The 22343-nt window shown below is 43.8% G+C and overlaps 1 protein-coding gene across 1 annotated transcript in view; it reads left to right on the top strand.

Moving 5' to 3' along the window:
* The window catches only part of ARHGAP6 (Rho GTPase activating protein 6), a 550852-nt gene that overhangs the window by 440041 nt on the left and 88468 nt on the right, over window positions 1-22343 (top strand). Inside the window, exon 2 of the mRNA XM_037822077.1 lies at window positions 18286-18445. Coding sequence (XP_037678005.1) covers window positions 18286-18445 — 160 coding nt within the window. The remainder of the gene's footprint in view (window positions 1-18285; window positions 18446-22343) is intronic.

The raw sequence follows: 22343 nt of genomic DNA, 5'->3' as shown, positions 1-22343 counted from the left end.
AAAAACTCCAAAGTGGAGGTGGAGGATTTTTGGAGTTCTGGTGAACATAGAAAGGGGAGGGGCAGAGCTCAGGCCCGAGCTCCGGCCCTGAGGCGCATATGCAAATCCCGAAGAAAAGCTGATCTCTCTGCCCTGTGGACCTTTCCTTAATGGCCCTGGTTGCTTTGTCTCTTAGCATTTCAATAACCCATTAGATCTCTGAGGAGGGCCCTTTTTTTTTTTTTTTAATCCTTTTTTCTTTTTCTAAAACAATTACTCTAAGAAGCCCAATACAGAAAGCTTCAAAGACTTGCTATTTGGGCAGGTCAAGTCAAGAGCAGAACTAGGAGAGCTCTGAGACAAAACGCAATAATCCAGTGGCTGAGAAAATTCACTAAACACCACAACTTCCCAAGAAAAGGGGGGTGTCCGCTCACAGCCATCATCCTGGTGGACAGGAAACACTCCTGCCCATCGCCAGCCCCATAGCCCAGAACTTCCCCAGACAACCCAGTGTGACGGAAGTGCTTCAAATAACAGGCACACACCACAAAACTGGGCGTGGACATTAGCCTTCCCTGCAACCTCAGCTGATTGTCCCAGACTTGGGAAGGTAGAGCAGTGTGAATTAACAAAGCCCCATTCAACCATCATTTCAGCAGACTGGGAGCCTCCCTACACAGCCCAGCAGCCCAGAACTGCCCTGGGGGGACGGCACTCACCTGTGACATAGCACAGTCATCCCTCAACAGAGGACCCAGGGTGCACGGCCTGGAAGAGGGGCCCACTTGCAAGTCTCAGGAGCCATACGCCAATACCAAGGACTTGTGGGTCAGTGGCAGAGACAGACTGTGGCAGGACTGAACTGAAGGATTAGACTATTGCAGCAGCTTTAAAACTCCAGGATCACCAGGGAGATTTGATTGCTAGAGCCACCCCCCCTCCCTGACTGCCCAGAAACACGCCCCATATACAGGGCAGGCAACACCAACTACACACGCAAGCTTGGTACACCAATTGGGCCCCACAAGACTCACTCCCCCACTCACCAAAAAGGCTAAGCAGGGGAGAACTGGCTTGTGGAGAACAGGTGGCTCGTGGACGCCACCTGCTGGTTAGTTAGAGAAAGTGTACTCCACGAAGCTGTAGATCTGATAAATTAGAGATAAGGACTTCAATTGGTCTACAAATCCTAAAAGAACCCTATCAAGTTCAGCAAATGCCACGAGGCCAAAAACAACAGAAAATTATAAAGCATATGAAAAAACCAGACGATATGGATAACCCAAGCCCAAGCACCCAAATCAAAATACTAGAAGAGACACAGCACCTAGAGCAACTACTCAAAGAACTAAAGATGAACAATGAGACCATAGTACGGGAGATAAAGGAAATCAAGAAGACCCTAGAAGAGCATAAAGAAGACATTGCAAGACTAAATAAAAAAATGGATGATCTTATGGAAATTAAAGAAACTGTTGACCAAATTAAAAAGATTCTGGACACTCATAGTACAAGACTAGAGGAAGTTGAACAACGAATCAGTGACCTCGAAGATGACAGAATGGAAAATGAAAGCATAAAAGAAAGAATGGGGAAAAAAATTGAAAAAATCGAAATGGACCTCAGGGATATGATAGATAATATGAAACGTCCAAATATAAGACTCATTGGTGTCCCAGAAGGGGAAGAAAAGGGTAAAGGTCTAGGAAGAGTATTCAAAGAAATTGTTGGGGAAAACTACCCAAATCTTCTAAACAACATAAATACACAAATCATAAATGCTCAGCGAACTCCAAATAGAATAAATCCAAATAAACCCACTCCGAGACATATACTGATCACACTATCAAACACAGAAGAGAAGGAGCAAGTTCTGAAAGCAGCAAGAGAAAAGCAATTCACCACATACAAAGGAAACAGCATAAGACTAAGTAGTGACTACTCAGCAGCCACCATGGAGGCAAGAAGGCAGTGGCACGATATATTTAAAATTCTGAGTGAGAAAAATTTCCAGCCAAGAATACTTTATCCAGCAAAGCTCTCCTTCAAATTTGAGGGAGAGCTTAAATTTTTCACAGACAAACAAATGCTGAGAGAATTTGCTAACAAGAGACCTTCCCTACTGGAGATACTCAAGGGAGCCCTACAGACAGAGAAACAAAGAAAGGACAGAGAGACTTGGAGAAAGGTTCAGTACTAAAGAGATTCGGTATGGGTACAATAAAGGATATTAATAGACAGAGGGGAAAAATATGACAAACATAAACCAAAGGATAAGAGGGCTGACTCAAGAAATGCCTTCACGGTTATAACGTTGAATGTAAATGGATTAAACTCCCCAATTAAAAGATATAGATTCGCAGAATGGATCAAAAAAAATGAACCATCAATATGTTGCATACAAGAGACTCATCTTAGACACAGGGACACAAAGAAACTGAAAGTGAAAGGATGGAAAAAAATATTTCATGCAAGCTACAGCCAAAAGAAAGCAGGTGTAGCAATATTAATCTCAGATAAAATAGACTTCAAATGCAGGGATGTTTTGAGAGACAAAGAAGGCCACTACGTACTAATAAAAGGGGCAATTCAGCAAGAAGAAATAACAATCGTAAATGTCTATGCACCCAATCAAGGTGCCACAAAATACATGAGAGAAACACTGGCAAAACTAAAGGAAGCAATTGATGTTTCCACAATAATTGTGGGAGACTTCAACACATCACTCTCTCCTATAGATAGATCAACCAGACAGAAGACCAATAAGGAAATTGAAAACCTAAACAATCTGATAAATGAATTAGATTTAACAGACATATGCAGGACATTACATCCCAAATCACCAGGATACACATACTTTTCTAGTGCTCATGGAACTTTCTCCAGAATAGATCATATGCTGGGACATAAAACAAGCCTCAATAAATTTAAAAAGATTGAAATTATTCAAAGCACATTCTCTGACCACAATGGAATACAATTAGAAGTCAATAACCATCAGAGACTTAGAAAGTGAAGGATTGAGCTACCATGTAGTTCAGAGCAGAGAAATGTCACAGGGGTTCCAGGATCCAGGGCTCTAGATTCAGACTGGGTAGATTTGTTTTCTGTGTGCACATAGGAAGTTAGGGAAGGCAAGAACAGCTGCCATATCACATGTATCCCGAAATCTCAGTTCCTTAACCTGATGCAAGCTTGCTTCTCACTCATGTTGTCAGTGTCTGATTGGTGGGCAACTGTCCTCCAAGCAAAGATTCAAGGACCCAGGCTGCTTCTACCTTGTGGCCCTGCCATCTTCAAAAAAGATGTTGATTCCGTTATCTATGGCTATGCATCAAACCACCCTAAATCTTAATGGCTTAAAACAGCACCCCTTTTATTTGCTCATGGTTCTGTAATCCACATGGGCTCAGCTGGGCAGATCTGCTGGCCTTGCCGGTGGTCGCTCACGAGGCTTCATTCAGTTCCTGGGGGGTGGGGGTGGGGGGTAGCTGAGGGCTGGATTTAGCTGAGACGTTGGCACAGCTGAGTTTTTCTCACTCTCCAGGTGGCCTGTCCACATGCTCTCTCCACACCGTCTCGTCTCATAAGCACAGTAGCCAGAATTAGTCCATGATGGCTCAAGGGTCCCAAGGATGCACAGCCAAAGTCACCGGGCCCAGAATTGGCTCAGCATCAGTTCTGCCGCCTTCTCTTGGTCACAGCTTCTCACAGGGTCAGCCAGGATTGAAGGGCAGGGGACCGACCACCCAAGGGCGCAAGCGCTGGGAGATGAGGTTCTCCCATGACTACCACATGTGGCTTTCAGAGTTGCCCCAGGTGTCATCTCCGGGTGTTTACTGGCCAGGTCTGGGAGTGAAGCCCATCCCTTCCACCCACATTCCAGGGGCTAGAGCACAGTCACCAGGCCCTCCTCAGGGCAGCAGATGCTGGTAAGTGTAGTCTAGCTGAGTGCCCATGACAAGAGGCCCTCACTGTGCGCCTTCCAGTTCTTAAGCTTTCTAGGCCTCCATTACCTCCTCTGTAAAATGGAGCTGGTGAAAGGATGGAATGCATGCCATGTGTAAAGAGCATAGCACCTAACCCATGCCCAGGAAATTTATTTAATATAATTATTTATTATTTTATTATATATAATATATATTGCATATATAATTTATCATAATATATAAAAATAGAATATAATTTTTAATAACTTTTATTCACTGTTATGCTCTGGCTGTTTGTTTTCATTCCATTCAAGTCAACAAACATGGCACTGGAGACCACACTAAGGAATTTGGACTTGGTCCTGTAGCTAAAGAGGAGACGTTGAAGGGCTTTAAGCAAGAGTGCTCTAATCAGAAATGCATTCACCTAGTGTGGTTGACAGAGGGGTTCTGTAATATTTTTGCCCTGAATGTTCAAAATATCCCCAATGGTATAAACAGAAATAGTCCAGAATATGGGGCCAAGAAGACGATAGGGCAAAGGCTAATGGCAGGGTCTCTGTTGCCAGTGTCCTTGGCTAATGAGGGGTGAAATGGGTCATAGGTTACTGTTGTGTCCTCAGCAGTTTTCTGGTTCTGAACCTTTTAATTACTTTCTGATATTTATTTACAAGGTTGTTTGGATGTTTTTTTTGCCCTCTTATTGGCTCTACTTGAATAATTGGTATTTCAGTCTTAGAGGGAATTCCTCCTCTTCACCCTCCTTTTTTCTCGCTTGAATGCATTTTTCCAAAGAAAGTCAAAGATATACAACTTCTCCATCATTTTTACATTTCCTCCCAAGGCCTGACTTGGTTCCACTCTCAAAACAGATCAGGAATTTCACAAGACATTGTCTCTTGAGAGCATTTGAGACTGTTCATTTCAATAGTCACCTTCTGAGGAAACAGTCGTTGACCCTTCGAATAGTTGATTAAGAAGAGACCACGCCAGTCTTATATAATGGTTCTTCTTAAGTCACTTTTATCTCTTTCCCATTGGACACTTAGAACACGGCTCCTACTAATGGCAGCTACAGATCCTTGGCTCGTCTTCCAGTTTATTTGTAAGCCTCACAGTGGTTGGGCAAGTTGGTTAACTTCTCTGAGCTTCTGTGTCTTCATCTGTAATGCAGAAATATAAAGTAAGCTACTTCTTAAAATTCTTGTGATGATTAAATGAGTCAGTGCCCTAAATTGCTTAGAATAATGCCTGCCCCTAGTAAGTGCTCAACTAGAACTACATGTTGCTTTCATCCGTTCATAACTAAAACATCATTTCCCTAGCTATGAGAATGTGACTTGCATATTTATAAATTTCATGTTCAATAATATAGTAAATAATTTTAATGAAGGTCATCCTTCTATCAATGACACAGAAGTTTGAGTCTCCAGTATCACATGAACCCCACTAAGTATGTGCCAGTTTTAGGAGTATTTTGAACATCCACGTTTTGTGAGGTGCTGGGGGCACATGCTATAACAGGTAGATTTTACTCTGAATTTTTCTTTAAGTTTAGCTGATGTCATCAGGAGAAGCATTGGGCATACTTTATTGTTTTTAAATCCCTCCCTCTTGCTGAATAAATTCCAGTTCCCACAGAGGCAGTGTGTGGCTTACATCAGGTGATGGTCAACCCCACCGAATCCTAGTAGAAACCTGCAGAATCCCTTAAATTTGGGTCAGTAAGACTTTCCATGAAATCACTTCTCAGACTGTCAGTTATAGTCACAGTGATTTCTTTGGTTGGCATCCACTTGAGACCACGAGAGAACTATAATAACTTTATATCATCTGGAAAACAAAGATGTCTTTGAGAGTTTTGTTTGGTTCAGTGCCACGTGGAACACAGGGGAGAAGGAGGTGATTAGTGATCGGGTGTTCTTTCATCTTTCCTCGCCTCTGAGCTCTTCCTGGAGCCCACCCCTCACCCCCACCTGCACCCACTTGGCCCTGGCCCTGGGCTTCATTCCCTCTGACCCCCTCACCCTCTGTTCAGGAAATGAGCAACTTCTCAAGGACTGTTGTTCCACAAAGAGCATAAAATTCAGAGCATATGTTATGCTTGAGTGTAAAAAATGAAGGAAGCCTTTTTTTTTTCTTGTTTGTGGTGAGTGTGAGAAAAATGAAGAAGTAAGGGGTTTTAAACTATCTTTTAAGAACTGAGAATTTGTCCTTAACAAAGGAAGCACCCTCTGTGCTTTATCATGCTCTCGGGGGTTTGCTTCCAGCATTCTTGGGTTGATTCCTAATAAGGACAGTTTGCACAGTTACAATCCAATTACCATTTGTAGATCCCTGTGGAAAAGGGGATTTTGTTTTTTACAGGGCTCTTTCCTAACTCCACTACATTTCTTCAAAATGATCTTATTAAAATAAGAAGCAGGAAATCTCGTTTCAATTTCTCTGCCTTCTTTCTGTCCCTTCTCCCCCCCACACACATACACACACTCACACACCCACTCTCGCTCGCTCACTCACTGACACAGCCTGCCTCCGTTCTGAAGGCACAGGAACTTCTCAATGGTCTGATGAAAAGATTGCATTTTTTTGGACCAAGATTCACGGTAGCCATAGCGGAGGTCTCTGGCAACAAAAGGTATTGTGGGAGTCCCAGCTAGGCCAGCAGGGCCACTTTGCAGACACTTGATAGGATGTTGCATTTCAGGGTGCATTTTTTTTTCACCAAAAAAAAAAATAATTTTTTAAAACAGACTCAAGTTCCTACTCCCAGCTTAGTTCAATTAAATTAGAGAAGACAGCAAAGAGGTGGCTGAATATAATTCATAGGTAAGCAATATATATGACTATATTTATATACTTCTTTTCCAGAAGATGATTGTGATAATATTTTGTGATCCTTCCACATTCATCTTGTGATTTGGGAAAGAAAATTGGGTTGATCATTGTCTAAGATGTGTGACAGCTAAATACTGTCTGTGGCGGTAGAGATTTAGGAGATCTTTATTTTTAGATTGATTGATGTTGTTGGAGCAGCTTGAAATGAGCGGGCAGGAGTGTGCCGTGATGAGATGGGACAGCATAATTGGCCCGATTTCTGCCAAAGATTCAGGCACGGGCTGTTTCAAGGTCTGGGAGGGTAATGTGTTTTATCTTCCCCTTTCGCCTTCTTGAATACCATATAATGTTTTAGTTGCTGCGGGCATGAAAGGAGTATTCTTAAATATGAGCTCAGATATGAGATAATGCTGATAATAAATCTAATGTGCTCTGTTTTACAAATGAGGAAAAGCTTAAGCTTTGGGATTTTTAAACACTGACTGGCTTGCCTCATAATGAGGAGGCAGAAAGTTCCAGCTCTGCTCACTGCAGGAGGTCACTCAACTTCTCTGGATGTCCCTCTCCCCATTTGTAAAGTGAGGAGGCTTGAATTGATTTATCGTGAGAGGTGGTGAAATAGAGCAGTTACCAGTCTAGAGTTGTAAGTGGCTTCAAATGCTGCCTGGCTTCGTGTCCTACCTCTGATACTTACTAGGTGTGCAGTCTTGGCAAGTTAATTAAGCTCTGTGCCTCAGTCTCCAGATCCGAGATAGGGGGACAATTGTGGCAACATAGCCCTTAGGAGAGGCATAAGAATGAAATGTGTTACTGTAAGGACAGGACTCAGAGCAGTAAGTAGCAGAAAATGCACCAGTGAGCGGTATCCTTGGGGTCGATTTCATCTCTGGCTGTATGTTGTTTGGATGTCAGTAAAGTAAATTGAACTATAGAAATAATTTAATTATAGAAAGACAAGCCCATTTCACAGATGAGGAAAATGAGGCATGGGGAAGGTAAGTAGCTTGCTATAAGCCACATGGCTGGCTAGCAAGTGGTAGAGCTGGGATTCAAACCCAGACAGCCTTGCTTTTAATCCTGACTGTATGCTGCCCCAATGTCAACCAGTCTCTCTGCCGGGGATGCTCATCTCCTGACATCCCTTATTACCTCTGTAAGTGTCAGCTCAGGTGTCACATTCTCAGTAAGTCCCCTCACCCTGTCCCACCTGCTCTTTTCCTCTAGCACTCATCATCGCCTTGCAACTTGTGGTGTAATTTACTCATCGATCAGATTTCTTGTGGCTGGTTGGTTTCCCACACCTGCAGGGACACTCCATGAGGGCAGGGTTCTTGGTTTTGTTCACTAATAAATTCCCAGGTCCTGGCATCCCGGCATGGAGAAGGTGCTCATAAAATATTTGTCGAATGAGTGAGGCGAGTTTTCCTATGCCGTTACCGTGGCCTATTTTGGCATTCCGCGTATAGCAATAAATGCCTAAAATCCCAAGGAGAAGGCAAATATGGACTGTCATCACAACTGTCCAGCATTTTCGAAAATTCCCGTTATAAATAAAAAGACTGAAATAGAAAAATACGACAAAAAAATTATGTATGATGCCATAGACATGTTGAATCTTCCTCAAGAGGGATCTGTTGAGAAGGAAAGGCTGGAGAATCAAGAGAGGGAGAATTAGCAAATGTTCTCCTGCTGAGTTCCTAAAGGAAGACCCTCTTTTAAGAATCAACCAGGGGTGTGACAGCTCGGCAAATACCCTTGGCTTGGCCCGGGAGCTCGTGAAGAAGGGATTCCCTGTCGGTGGAGATGTGTTTATTTTGGAGTGAAAAAGAACTAGGCAGCCCTTTGCAGAAATGTTGTTTGTGGGCCTGGTATTTAAACATATGCCACTCTTCAGCAACACATTATGGCTATCTGGGGACCTCAGCTTTACTAATTATTAAGAAATGATAGCTGGCCACATTAGAAAACAGATCAAAGAAATTGAGCCCCCAGCATGGTTTCTCTAAATGGCATGCCATTTTTTAGGCCCTAAATTCCCTCTCTGGTGTTTTCTTCTGCTTCTCACCCTTCTGGAACCAAAATCCAGCTGGCTAGCTGGCAAGCGCTTGGAAAACAATGTCTTGCACATAGCAGAACCAGTCATTCATGGATTAAATGCACATTTCTTAAAGAGTTTTGGGGTTCCCCAAAGCCGCCATGTATGAGAAAGGGATGCCAGTTTAGAGTAGTGGTGATCAATATTAACTATAGCAAATTACCACTTATCCAGGGCCTGCCAGGAGCTAATAAGCAGCACACTGTAAGACATTCCCTTGCATTGTCTCATATGAGCCTTACAAACCTGAAAGATAAGTCCTATTCTTTGCTCCATCTTGTTGATGGGGAAACTGAGTCTCAGCGGCGATCCGTCTCTTGACTAAGAGCTCATAACTATTTGAACCCAAGTGTTTGCCACCACACCAGTGGGTCTTAGTCTTCATTGTGCAAAAATATGAATCATCCGGGGATGCTTGCTTAACAGTGGGAGTGCATGTGGGCCTCATCCCCGTGATCCTAATTCCTTAAATCTGCCTTAAAGCCCAGGAATCTCCATGTTTAAAAAGTGTCCCAGGGGATTCCCACGTCCTGGGTCTGCAGGCCACCCTTTGGGAGCCCAGCCTCACTCTTTGCTGGCTCCCTTGGCCTGGGGGACTTTACACCTGGATGAGGTTCAAGAGCTGGTGCAGTTAGACGCTGGCCCCCAAGGACATATGAAAACCATGTGGTGTGGACCACAACCAGAATTATTTCAATCAATTCCATGTCATGGGGAAATGAAGGCTGTTTGTAAAGACGCAATTTAGCTCAAAAGAATGATCTTTCTGAATAAATCACAGATATTAGATTGTTGATTTTTCTGTTTGTCTTTTGCTTCTTTTTTTAAAATGTGGAGACATACTTCTAGTGGGAAGAAAAAAACCTCTGTATTTAACGGTTTTGGTGAGTTGTTCTCCAGTTAATCAAGATGTGCTTTTATTGAGACTTTTTGTTTGTTTAGTTGCTTTAAATCAGTTTGCAGTTTTGTACTTCTGAATGCTGGTTTGAAATAAAATAACCTTTATGATTCTGTTCATCTCCATAACATACAATAATATATGTATATTATACATAATAATACATAACATATGTGGGGAAGTATAGTGCATGGCTTTGATGATAAACAAAACTTGATAAATGATTGTTCTTATGTCCTGACCCCATCATTTTCAGGTGATTCTATGTCACTTGGATTTAACATCAGACCTAACTTATGCTGTGTCAGGGTTTCTCAACCTCAGTTCTTCAGATATTTGGGACTAGATGGGTCTGTATTGTGGGGGGTTGTACTATGCATCGCAGGGTGATTAGCAGCATCCCCGGCCTTTATCCACTAGCCAATAGCACCTCCTGCCCCAGTCATGACAACAACCAAAAATGTCTCCAGACATTGCCAAATGTTCCCTGGGGGGGGGGGGGGAGGGGAGGTGTCAAAATCATCCCAGGTTGGGAGCCACCCTGCTAGGCCTTTTTAACCACATCATTAGCCTTTATTAACGCTGTCACATAGTACCCTGGAATAAAAGAATACTTTTACAACTGTCAAGGCTTTTAGTGTGTCCGGACACTGAGTCAGTTTCAACTTCGCCTACGCTTGTGAAATTGAAACAAATTTGAAATCATCCATTTTCAATCCTTTAAAAAAGAAATCTCCATGACAGCCACTCAAAAGACTGGATCCAAAGAGCCTTAAAATGAGTCATCCATTTATGAGCAAGACACTCACCAAAGAAAAATGCTGGCCTGGATTGCACATTTGAGAATTGAGGAACAGCCAGAAACCCAGTGAGGGCCGTGGCGGGGTGGGGGTGGGGGCTCGGAGCTCTTCCTGTGTGTGCTGCTCATCACTTCGTTGGCACAAATTGGGAGGGCAGCAGGGTGACGCCGGCCTGCGTATTGCCATCTCACTGCTCCTAAGAGCTCTGAAGGGGTGGGTGTCATGGGATCACCCTTCCCCAGGTTGGATAGTGTAACGTTTATTTTCCACCCTCATCTATTGGCACTTTGGGGCTTATCACTGAGCTCTGTTTCAAAAGACTGTTTTTTAGTTTATTCAAATTCAGAATCCGTTTTTCCACGTAGATACAACATTACATGGGTTGGTTAGGTTTCTAGGCAGGCCTGCAAATACAGTTTCCTATTTAACTCACAATGTTCCTGATTCGTTTCATCCCTAGATGACAGGTATTTATTCAGTGACTAGTGGCAGGCACTGTCTCAGATGCTTGGAACACCAAGGTGACCAAGCCAGACATGGTCCTTGTGCTCATGAATTTAGCTGATGTTTAGCTGATGATGCAGAGTACTGCAAATGGGTCCGTGGCACATGGTATTGGCTGCTAACTAAGTATCTATAGGGTGCTAACGACCCTAATCTCTCTATATCTGGGTCAGCAGACCGTGGCCGGTGGGTGCCTTCCAGCCCACTGCCTGTTTTCATCTGACCCCTGAGCCCAGAATGGTTGGTACATTATTAAATGGTTGAAAGAAAATCAAAAGAAGAATAACATTTTGTGATTTGTTAGCATTATATGAAATTCACATTTTAGTGTCCACGAATAAAGTTTTATTGGCACACAGCGGCACACATTCATTTACATGTTGTCTATGGCTTCTTTTGCACTACAACAGCAGAATTGAGTAGTTGCGACAGATGCTATCTGGCCCACAAAGTCTTAAATATTTTCTTTCTGGCCTTTTATGGAAGAAAATTGCCACCTCCTGCTCTCTGTAACAGTATTTTGTGAGAAGAGTGTTTTCAGAATTCCAATCCAAGGGCTCTCTCCAGCTCTAAGCCCTGCTGCTGGTACGTGCAGTGAGAAGTAGCAGCCTGGCCCCAGGGAGTGGGAAGACAAGAATCTGATGGGGGAGTCAAGACCTACTTTGTTTTTAAATGTCCAGGAGCATGCCCTCCTCTGAAGTCAGCCCCCTTTGCCCCACTAACCTCCCTGTTTAATGTTCCCACCTACTCCTTCCGTAACAAGCCACACGCTTCAGACAACACAAATTTAATATCTCATAGTCGTGGAGGTGAGAAGTCTAACATGGGTCCCACTGGGCTAAAATCAAAGGCTGCATTCCTTCTGGGGGCTCTAGGGTAGACTCTGTTCCTTGCCTTGTCCAGCTTCTAGAGGCTGCCTGTATTTCTTGGCCCGTGTCCCCTTCCTCCATCTTCAAAGCCAGCAGCCTAGTGTCTTCAAGTCTCTCTTGCTCTGACTTCTGCGACCATCCTCACATCTCCTTCTCTGACTCTGCCACTCCCGCCTCCCTCCTACAAGGAGTCTTGCGATTCCACTGGGCCCACCCAGATGATCCAGAATCATCTCCCCATTTCAAGATCCTTAATTTACTTACCTCCGCACAATCCCCTTACCTTGTAAGGCAACGTATTCCCAGGCTCCTGGGACAAGGACGTGGACATCAGTGAGGGGGCCCTTATTCGGCCCACCACACCATCCAGTCACTCTTTACGATCCTTCTCTCTACCCCTGCAGAACATGTGCTGCTGAGGGGCCCCTCCCAAGCTCATCCTCCTGGCCAGGATAGTGTCTGGGCTTTAGAGTGTGAGAGCGCCGGTCTGTTACGGATTGAATCATGTCCCCATGAAAGTCATGTTCAAGTCCTCACCCCAGGTCGTGTGAATGTGACCTTATTTGTAAATAGGATCATTGAGGACGTTCTTTGTTAAGAAGAGGACAAACTGGATTAAAAGCAGGCCCTAATCCAATATGACTGGTGTCCTTAAAAGGAGAGGAAATTTGGACACAGGCGGAGAGAGACAGAGGCAGAGAGAGAGATGGCCATGTGAGGGGCAGAGGTTGAGTTCTGCCACAGACTGATGGTCTGCAAGCCACTGCCAGAAACTCCCAGACTTCAGAGGAAGCAGGACCCTGCCTTGATTTCATCCTTCTAGCCCCCAAAACTGGCAGGCAATAAACACCTGTCCTTTCAGCCAGCTAGCCTGTGGTACTTTGTCGTACTGGCAAACTAAGACAAGGTTCAATTTTATTAAGTGAACAAATAAGGATTAAGGCATCGTTACTTTTGCTCAATAAAAGATAATGGGATCATGGTTATGCCTGGGTGTCTTGAAAGCTCAAGTTTTGTTTCAAAAAGTAACATCTTCACTATTACCAACTCTCACAGAAGTAGCTTCATTTCTAGTGGTGAATTTGCTTTTTTCTTGGGTGGGGGTGAACTGCTTGGATTCCCCGGGACCCCGCAGACTTTTAGCAATGACCAGACTGAACAATGTGGTGTAGACTCAAACCTGGATCTGATCAAGGCTTTGACTCGGTGGTTCTCGATCCTGGCCACCCAGGAGAATTGTCGGGGTAAAGTTTTAAAACACCAGCTGCTCGACTGCAGGCCAGACTGATTAAATCAACCTCTGGGTTCCTTTTGTCTAATCTCATTATATGCATGTATCTTAACAATTTCCAGTATGTAAAGGTAAATCTTTCTTAAGCACAAAAATACTGTGGCCCCAGGGAACTCTAGGAAGAGAGCAGCTGAGAAGTTGTGGAAATGCCTCATGGTTGTGCTCTGGATCTCCCCAACCCTGGTCTGTAAAGCTCCCCGGGGTACCCCCATCTGGGGACTCCAGCCTCAGCTGTGATAGCCTGCAGTACACCGGGGCAATGAGGCTCCTGTTAGACTTCCAGGCCCCTAACTTCAAACCTAATTTGAACCCTGTGCTTATTCGGATAGGTGCTGGGTGGGTGTTTAAAAAAAAAAAAAAAAACTAACTGGTTTTATGAAAGATGGTGTGGGTTGAATTCAGGAAGATGGGATTCCCCTTCCCTTACATTTGGCCGAGTAATTCACTGTTAACCAATAGTGTGTTACCACCTACATTAAAAAAAAAAACAACACAATTGTATTTTTATAAGACATCAGGTTTACAGTGTTTCCTAGCCATTTTGTTGTGACATTTACTTGACACTGTTTGTACATGGCTCTGAAATTAGACCTCTCACTTCTCTAATTGTCTATATGGTCTTAAGGATAAAAATGAAAACTGGGAATTCTCTTCTATGTCAGAGTAGTCACTGATATGCCCTGATTTCATCCCAAGACATTACAAACGAAGATGGTTTTATCCTATGTGTTAATTTTCGAATTTCTCGATAAAGGACTTGCCTGGAAACCTAACACATTTTCAACTTTAGACACTTGTTGAGATTGTATGCACTTTGAAAACAATCATATTAAAATTCACAGTGGCAGATCTATAAATTGGGAGCGATGAAGGAATTGGGGGTTAGGGGAAGATGTGGCTTGTTTGATGTATTCATTACTACTGATCAGCAGGTGATGAAAGGCAATGAGACTGGGGGATGGGGGGGCGAGGTGGAGAGGAACTGGGGTCCAAGGTCCATAAGGACTCTTTAGGCTTCAGCTTTTCAAGTTTGTGGTATATTGTGAATTAAGAAACAACTTGTCCATTACCCATAATAATCAAAAAACCCTAAGTGAATAATTTCATTATTAATTAATATGGCCCCCTGTGGATGATAACAGATGCCTTTAGGACGCCTTTGGAGTCCCTTTCTGTCACTTATTTGACAACCTTCTCTCCCAGTAAAATGATCCTTGCAGCCATGGGCGAAGGATGAGTTTAAGAACCAATTGGTTCTGGAGACATCACCTTCCTCTCTGAAATGCTTCTTCTAAGGTCTTTCCACGGCAGCTGCCATGTTTTCAAGAAAGCACCCTACACTTCTTTCTCCATGGAGAGAAGATGCCTCCTCTGGAGCCATCAGCTGCTCCAAGGACTAATGTCTGAGAACAAAATGACTCCACAAATTCAGGTCATTGTGAATAACCTAACCTGTTCTCTCTCTTTGGGCTAATAATGCCAAATTTACCAAAGAAGTTTCCCAGGCTGCGATATGTAATGGACTAAGAGAAACTCAAAGCATCACACTTCATTGTTTATTATGCTAAGTATAGTCATTTTCAAACTGTTTTAATAACTATGTAACTTGCTTGTGTTGGAACTGCTTTAACCAGGAGAATGAAATGAAGGTTCAAGAAAAATATAAACTTGCTAGGTTCTGGCATGCAAGATTTGGGGATATGTTTTGTTTCTATTTTCTTTTCTTTCTCTTCTTTTTTTTTTTTTTGATAAAATATCATCTTCAACATATCCAAAATTTGAACATCCTCCTTCTCACCCACCAAACCTAATTTCCTTCTGCTATTCTCTATCTTGGTGATTAGTGTTACCATCCGCCCAGTTGCCCCAGCTGGGCACCTGGAGTTACCTTAGATTAGTCCTTCCCTGCTCCCCACCACATCCAATCTGTCCCCAAGCAAACAGGGTTCTAAGTGTCTCCCAAGTCTGTGCACATTTGAATCGGCGTCATACCTAGCCCAGCGTCTTTTCTGAACTCTACATCTTTGACTTGCTCTCTCCCCCAGTTCCTGTCACAATTTATTTCCAGTCATCTTTCTCACATGCAAATCTGATCCTGTCCCTCTCTCACTGAAGGTTTGTGAATGACTGGCCATCACCTACTGAGTAAAATCTAACAGGCCCTACAGGAGCTGGTCAGGCCTTGGGCTATTTCCCTCCTTCCAGCCTTGTAATGTCCTCCATAAGTCTCTTCTCCCGGACTCATTTGCCTTGGCACCCACTATTCATTCCAACATTTCATTTACACCAGGCAAACCCTTAGCAACCTTATTCATCTTTCAAGTCTCCACTGGAACACTGCTTTCCCAGTAAAGCCTTCCTTGATCCCCCAGACATATAGAAAAGTCTTTTTCTTCTGGGCACCTGCTTCATTTTCTATGTACTTTGAATATCACAATCTCTGTATTTGATGGATTGTGTGTGTTCTTCCTACCAAGAACTTGAAGACAAGGACAGTGTTGCCATCTTAATAATCCCAAACTTCGTACAGTGCTTAGCATATATTAGGTGCTCAATAAATATGGTTTGGATTAATTCACTATGAGGATGTTGTAAAGAACAAAATGTAGCCACCAGGGATTGGTTTATTTCAGTCATAAGCTATCACTCGGACCCAGTGCCTATTTTGTAAACAGAGTTTTATTGAAACACAGCCATGCTCATTCCTTATGTATTGTCTATGACAGCTTTTGTGCTCCAAAGGCAGAGTTGTGCAGTTGTAACAAAGACCACTTTTGGCCCACAAAGTCAAAAATATTTACTATCTGGCCTTTTACAGAAAAAATTTGCCAGCTCCTGCTGTAGATATTTGAGCTCAATGACGTTAACATTTTTTAATACTTGTAAAAATCAGGGTACAATTCCATTTTGACACTTCAAATAGCAGTTGGCCTCCTTAGGTAGTTTCAGGTATCTAAAAGAAACAACATCATCTGGGATGCCCCATTTGGTGAAAAAAAACAAAAAAAGCAACTCACCGATGTTGTACCTTGTGGTACCCTAAGCTTAGAGGGTGTGAGTGAAGGGCACACACAAGGCATGAGTCTCCAAGCCCTAACTATTTCAACTTGTACTCAATCCTGTTATACTGGGTCTACACATTGTACTCAGAAGGATTTTCCTCAGTTCACCAAATGTGACTGCAGCCCACCTACTTTTCCTAGAGTTTCTCATCTATCCCCTCTCCATATCCCTACCCATGTCATGTTCTCTGAGCCCTTTCTGGCATCCTGTTAGTCTTCATCATTACTCACTGGGTATAGACTCATACATGTCAAAACAACAGCACAAAAGCCCTCACTCACTTTAGCTCTTGCTCAGTTGTTGCCTCCTCGGAGAGGCGTTTCCTGGCCACCGTATCTTAAACAGCCACTCTCTCCCCTCCGCCCACTCTGCCAGCCCCCTTCCCTGATTTTTTTTCCTCCTTGCCAGTTATCATTCTTTAACACACTATACCCTCGACTTACCCAGTTCACTGTCTCCCTACTAGAGTGTAAGATCTTCCTTTGTCAAATGAATGCATGAATGAATGGATGATTGAATGAATATCTCAGATAAAGAAGAAAAAATTCTATTGATAGTGTCATTCACAGTTTGGGATGAAAATTCTAGGCAGGATCTTGCCTCCAGTATGAAATCAAGGTGTCTTCCTAGTTGCTGTGGCTAGTCTTTCTGTCCCCCTTCTTTAGGGTGAGTGAAGAAGACGGTGCAGTCTTAGGGGTTTTCACCGAGTCCCCGGCAGTGCTGGTGTAGTAGACCATCATCTCTCCTTCCACTCAGGAACCTGTTTATTATTGAGGAAACAGTAGCTGCCTCTTCAAAGATGTTGCGCCTTGCCGGGTATCTGTGATTTGCAGGAGGTTCTCTGCAGGAAAGGGAGGAGGACACTGGGTGTGAGAAGACTTGGAAGTGCTATGCCTTAGGCCGTCACTTTCTCACTGCCTGCCTGGAGGGTGGAGCCCGTCACTCTCACAGGGCAGTCGAGGTGTGTGCCTGCGCCCACGTCAACTCTTAGGACTACGGGAAACTTTGACTCTTTGCTGAGGAGTATTTTAGCATCAAATGTCTTTATAAATACGTGGAGTTCTAACTGATCATATCTCTGTATTTATTGTGCTCAAAATAACTCATCAGAGTGCTGTGTGTAGAAACCCAGCAGTGACACTGTCGTATCGAGGTAAAGTGGACACGTCCTGAGCTTGAGCCCTGGCTCCAAATATTATGGGGTTTATGCTTTGGAGAAAATTATAACCTCCCTAAACCTCACTTTTATCATTTATGTTATGTTATGTTATGTTGTTATGTTATGTTATGTTATGTTATGTTATGTTATGTCATGTTCCGTTACATTACTTTAGACTAGATTATACTACATTAAATTATAGTACAGCATAATATATTATATTATAATATTAATGTAGGATGAGTACAAATATGTATTAAAATTATATATTAATCTCATATGAATTATAATTACATATTCTAATGATAGATTATATCACTATATAATGTTGTTACATTATTAAATATTATATGACAGGATCAGAAATGGTAACCACCTCATCAGGTTGTTGAAGGAGAGTAACTAAAAAGCTCTTGGCACAGTTGCTGGGATATGGTGGGCTATCAGTACATGCTCACCCTCCTATATCTAGTGGACATGTACAATCAAGCATGGCCATTGGCGGCACAGTTTTTCCTATTACTGAGATATGAAAATAAAAAGTTCCCATGGGTCCTCATAAAAGGCACCTTGTTAGAGTAAGAGGACCCTGGTAGCATCTTTCCACATAGTTCTCTTTGGCTGATGTTTGCATCATTAGGTGGGATCAGGTGACCCAACAAAAACTCCAGATTTTGACTTTTGCAAGTGACTGAGAAAATCCACAGTGTACTAAGAGTGGATTCGGTCTGGGGTACTGAGAGCCAATCTGGTAGCACAAAGGTGAAGTTTGTTGGCCTTGATTACTGACTGGGAAGATGTTGTTGTGAGAAGGAGGTGAACTGTGTGACTCTTGATGTTTTTCCCTCTGCCTGCAGGGTGATTTCACCTGGAACAGCATGTCCAGCCGCAGCGTGCGGCTCAGATCGGTCCCCATCCAGAGTCTGTCGGAGCTGGAGCGGGCCCGGCTGCAGGAAGTGGCTTTTTATCAGTTGCAGCAGGACTGTGACCTGAGCTGTCAGATCACCATTCCCAAAGGTAAGGCCCTGTCTGCCATCCCATTGGGGAAGCGGCAAGTCCAACATCTACTCTGGCCAAGCCACATGCCGCTCACTCATCTCACACCTGCCATTAACACAGGAAGGAAACTGCAGCTTCTTGGTCCTTGGCTGGCATTAGTGTGTATTTTGAAAGACATGTTCAAGCAGAACAATTGGCATGTCAGCTGATATGTTTATTTAAAGGGAGGGGTCAACCTGGGGCATGAAAAAGGAAAGCCGCGTGTATCTCAACAATCTACATGGCTGCAGAACAACCAGTTGAAGAGAATTTTCAGAAAGGTCAACTTAGAGGTTTGGAAGAAAAGCTGTGTCTCTCTGAACAAGATTTCAGAATAACCAGTGAAAAGAATGTTTTAACGATCTGTTAAACTCGTCATTTGGCCTTTTGTAAACCCAGAATCAGGGGTTATACTGACTTTAGCCCAGGTTTATCCAGCCTTTCTCCTGGTGCTGTGTGGTGGGACTCACCACCATGGCATTGCAGTCTACGGACCTGGTTGTCTGATGCGCTTGCAAACAGATCCTAATTCCAGGAAAAATGAGAAGCATATACTGAATTCCTTTCATGTATAAAAGTCTTTCTGAATATTTACTATCCTCTATAAATGTACTTTATAATTTGTCTTAGTGATTTGAGGTGGAATGGAAAAACTATGACATCATATAAATAGAGTAAACCCCCTATAAAAAGGAGCATTGGCTGACATGACCGAAGCTACAAGGAAAGCAGAAGAGAGGGTCGGAAAGCTTCCAAAAGCTGGAAGATTGCATTGAAGGATTTAAGCATCTGCACAATTTCTCTTTTCCTTTTCCTTTTGTGGGGGCTTGAGGAGATACTATGTCATGAATATTTATTCATAAAATCATTCATATTATATATAGGCAGATGTGCGTGTGTATATGTATCCACATACATGCATGCACATTTATACACATATATGTGGGTCTCAACTGGAGGGGATTTTGCTCCCCACCCGTAGGGGACATATGGCAGTGTCTGAAGATATTTTGGGTTGTCACAACTAGGGGGAGGGGGTGGTCTGCTCCTGGCATCTAGTGGGTAGAGGCCAGGGATGCAGCTAAACGTCCTACAATGTGCAGCACCCCCCCCCTCCGAGAATTAATGGGTGCTGTTCTAGTTTGCTAATGCTGCCAGAATGCAAAACACCAGAGATGGATTGGCTTTTATAAAAGGGGGTATATTTGGTCACACAGTTACAGTCTTAAGGCCATAAAGTGTCCAAGGTAACACATTAGCAATCGGGTACCTTCACTGGAGGATGGCCAGTGGTGTCCGGAAAACCCGTGTTAGCTGGGAAGGCACGTGGCTGGCATCTGCTCCAAAGTTCTGGTTTCAAAATGGCTTTCTCCCAGGACATTCCTCTCTAGGCTGCAGTTCCTCAAAAAGGTCACTCTTGTTGCTCTTGGGATATTTGTCCTCTCTCAGCTTCTCCCTCTTGGCTGTAGCTCCTCTTCAAAGTGTTACTCTCAGCTGCACTGAGTTCCTTCTGCTTGTCAGCTCATTTATATGGCTCCACTGATCAAGGCCCACCCTGAATGGGTAGGGCTATGCCTCTATGGAAATAGCCAATCAGAGTCATCACCCACAGATAGGTGAGGTGCATCTCCAAAGAAACACTCAAAGAAATCTAATCAAAACTGATAAGTCTGCCCACACAAGATTACATCAAAGATAATGGCATTTGGGGGACATAATACATTCAAACTGGCACAGGTGCCAAATGCCCAAATGCTGAGGTTTAGTGACCTTGATCTACCCACAGCCATAGACTCACATTCTGCTGGCAGCCGTGCTGGCAGGGCCCATTCCCTGGCTCAGCCTGGAGGACACACAAGAGCACTGGCTTTGAAGGCTAAAGACCAGGTTTTGAGAACTCATGCCAACATACCCCACCTGCCCCTGCAGTAGGAGGCTCTGTTTCCTTGGCCGATGGGAAGAGGGTCAAAACATTGACCACACCGAGGTTTTCCTGGGATGGTGATTCTCTGGGCAGGGTTGATGCTTTACGCCAGAGTCTGAGAACTCTGCTGGAGGCTGGGAAAGAAGTGAGAGGTGGGCAAGGCCAAGGGTCTGGTGAGACAAGCTCATTGCATGGACTTAACTCTCACTCTCTTAGTTTCCGAGCCACAACCACTTCCTCCCAAGACAAATCCCCACCCCCAGTAGAGCTTTTCACACTCATCTCTCTCTTAGAGACCCTAGCACAGGTGAGAAGGAAGTCCTTGGAGTGGTCCATGAAAAATGAGCCCTAGTTCCTGTAGGGCTGTGCAGCTGCTGTGTCCTGCCTTGGCTTGTCTCGGCTGTCCCTTTCCAGTTAACTCGCAGGGTGGCCCAGGTGGGGCCCAGGAACTCTCTCCCTTTCACTTACTTAAAAAATAGAAATGTTGGCAAACCCAATTTGTGGTGAGGGGAACAATGGCCTTGAAGAGTTATTTGAAAGCTGGGTTGAATGCACATCAGATAAGATATCATGGAGCAGATATTCTTTGTGGCTTTGTTTTGAAATCCAGTTCATTTGATGTTTCTCTTTGTTCCTGTTTTAAAGTGTCCGCTAAATAAATAACCCTTTGCAAACAGACAATGCTATAAAACTTGTCTGCTGGAGGATCTGTCTCCAGTGCTTATTTCAGGGACTGTGCAGTCCTCAGCTCATTCAGAGAAAGGACCTTACTGTTGTGATGTTAGAAGATATTGCCAGGTTACGAGGGTTATTTTGATAAATTCTGTCAAAATGAAAACTTATAATTTACAAATAATTTCTCGCTCACGGAGGAGAGAAGGAAATGTGTGGGTGGGTGGAAAAGGACAGACATCACCCAAGGGATTTCTGAAGCCATTGTTTTGGACAGATGACTATAGACCTGTGGGTATTTGCTGAGATCCTCTGAATGCTTGGCTTGCACTGAGTGTTAGCATGGCGGCGTTTTTGGTCTGAGTGTGGCCACTTGGTTCCCCTGGAAACCACTAAGTAGAGGTTCCTAATAGGACCAGGTTTGCTGTGTGAATGACATACCCAGGCAAGTAAATACAGCCGCCAGAGCCCAGGACCTAAGGGAGGGAAAAAAGATGCCAAGTCGAATGAGTCGGCGGATATAATGAAAATGGAACTATGTCCCACCTCATGTTTCTGTTCACTGCCACTTGAAGACAACGTCGTGGGAATTTATCTATGGGTATCTGTTTGGAGAACCCTTTCCTCTGTGAGACTGGTGCTCCCAGAGCTCAGATGAATGATATCATAACATATTCCTTGGCAGCTGGGAGTCATGATAGAGAGGGAAGAATTGAGGATCTGGAAGAGAGGAGAGAGCAATCTCTGGCATAATTTCTACCGTGAACTGCAGGGGTGGGAAACAGAGCTCAAGGGGAGGGTTTGACCTTCTCCTGAGCCATAATCATCAGCCGATATTGGTTATATGGGTATAGATGTGGAAGAGTTGGAAGACGGTGGGGAGAGCAGGTGAGAAGTCACTCCAGATCGCTTCTCTGCTCTCAGTGAAATAGGAAGCAATTTCAGGTAGTGGGGGTGAGGATGGGAAGAAGGTCCTGGAGACGGGAGGGAAGAGGGAAGAACTAATGGATGAGCAATGTCTCGGGCCACCCGAGGGCTACTTGAGTGTTGTGGCTGGGACTTTTAAAATGCAAAATGTACACCCTGGCAAAACACACCATCTTGCACTTTAAATTCCCCAGTCTTGGATAAATCCCAATCTCCTCTCACTAGGGTTAGAACTTTCTAGTTGAGTTCAATGAAGGTAAAGAGGGGCACAGGAATGAGAGGGAATCTGGTCAGCAGAATAATGCACCACCACCCCCCCCACCAAAGATGTCCAGGTCATAATTCCCAGAACCT

Source organism: Choloepus didactylus, chromosome X, assembly GCF_015220235.1.
Source record: "Choloepus didactylus isolate mChoDid1 chromosome X, mChoDid1.pri, whole genome shotgun sequence".
NCBI classification, from domain to species: domain Eukaryota; kingdom Metazoa; phylum Chordata; class Mammalia; order Pilosa; family Megalonychidae; genus Choloepus; species Choloepus didactylus.
This window is presented reverse-complemented; position numbering and strand designations above follow the sequence as displayed.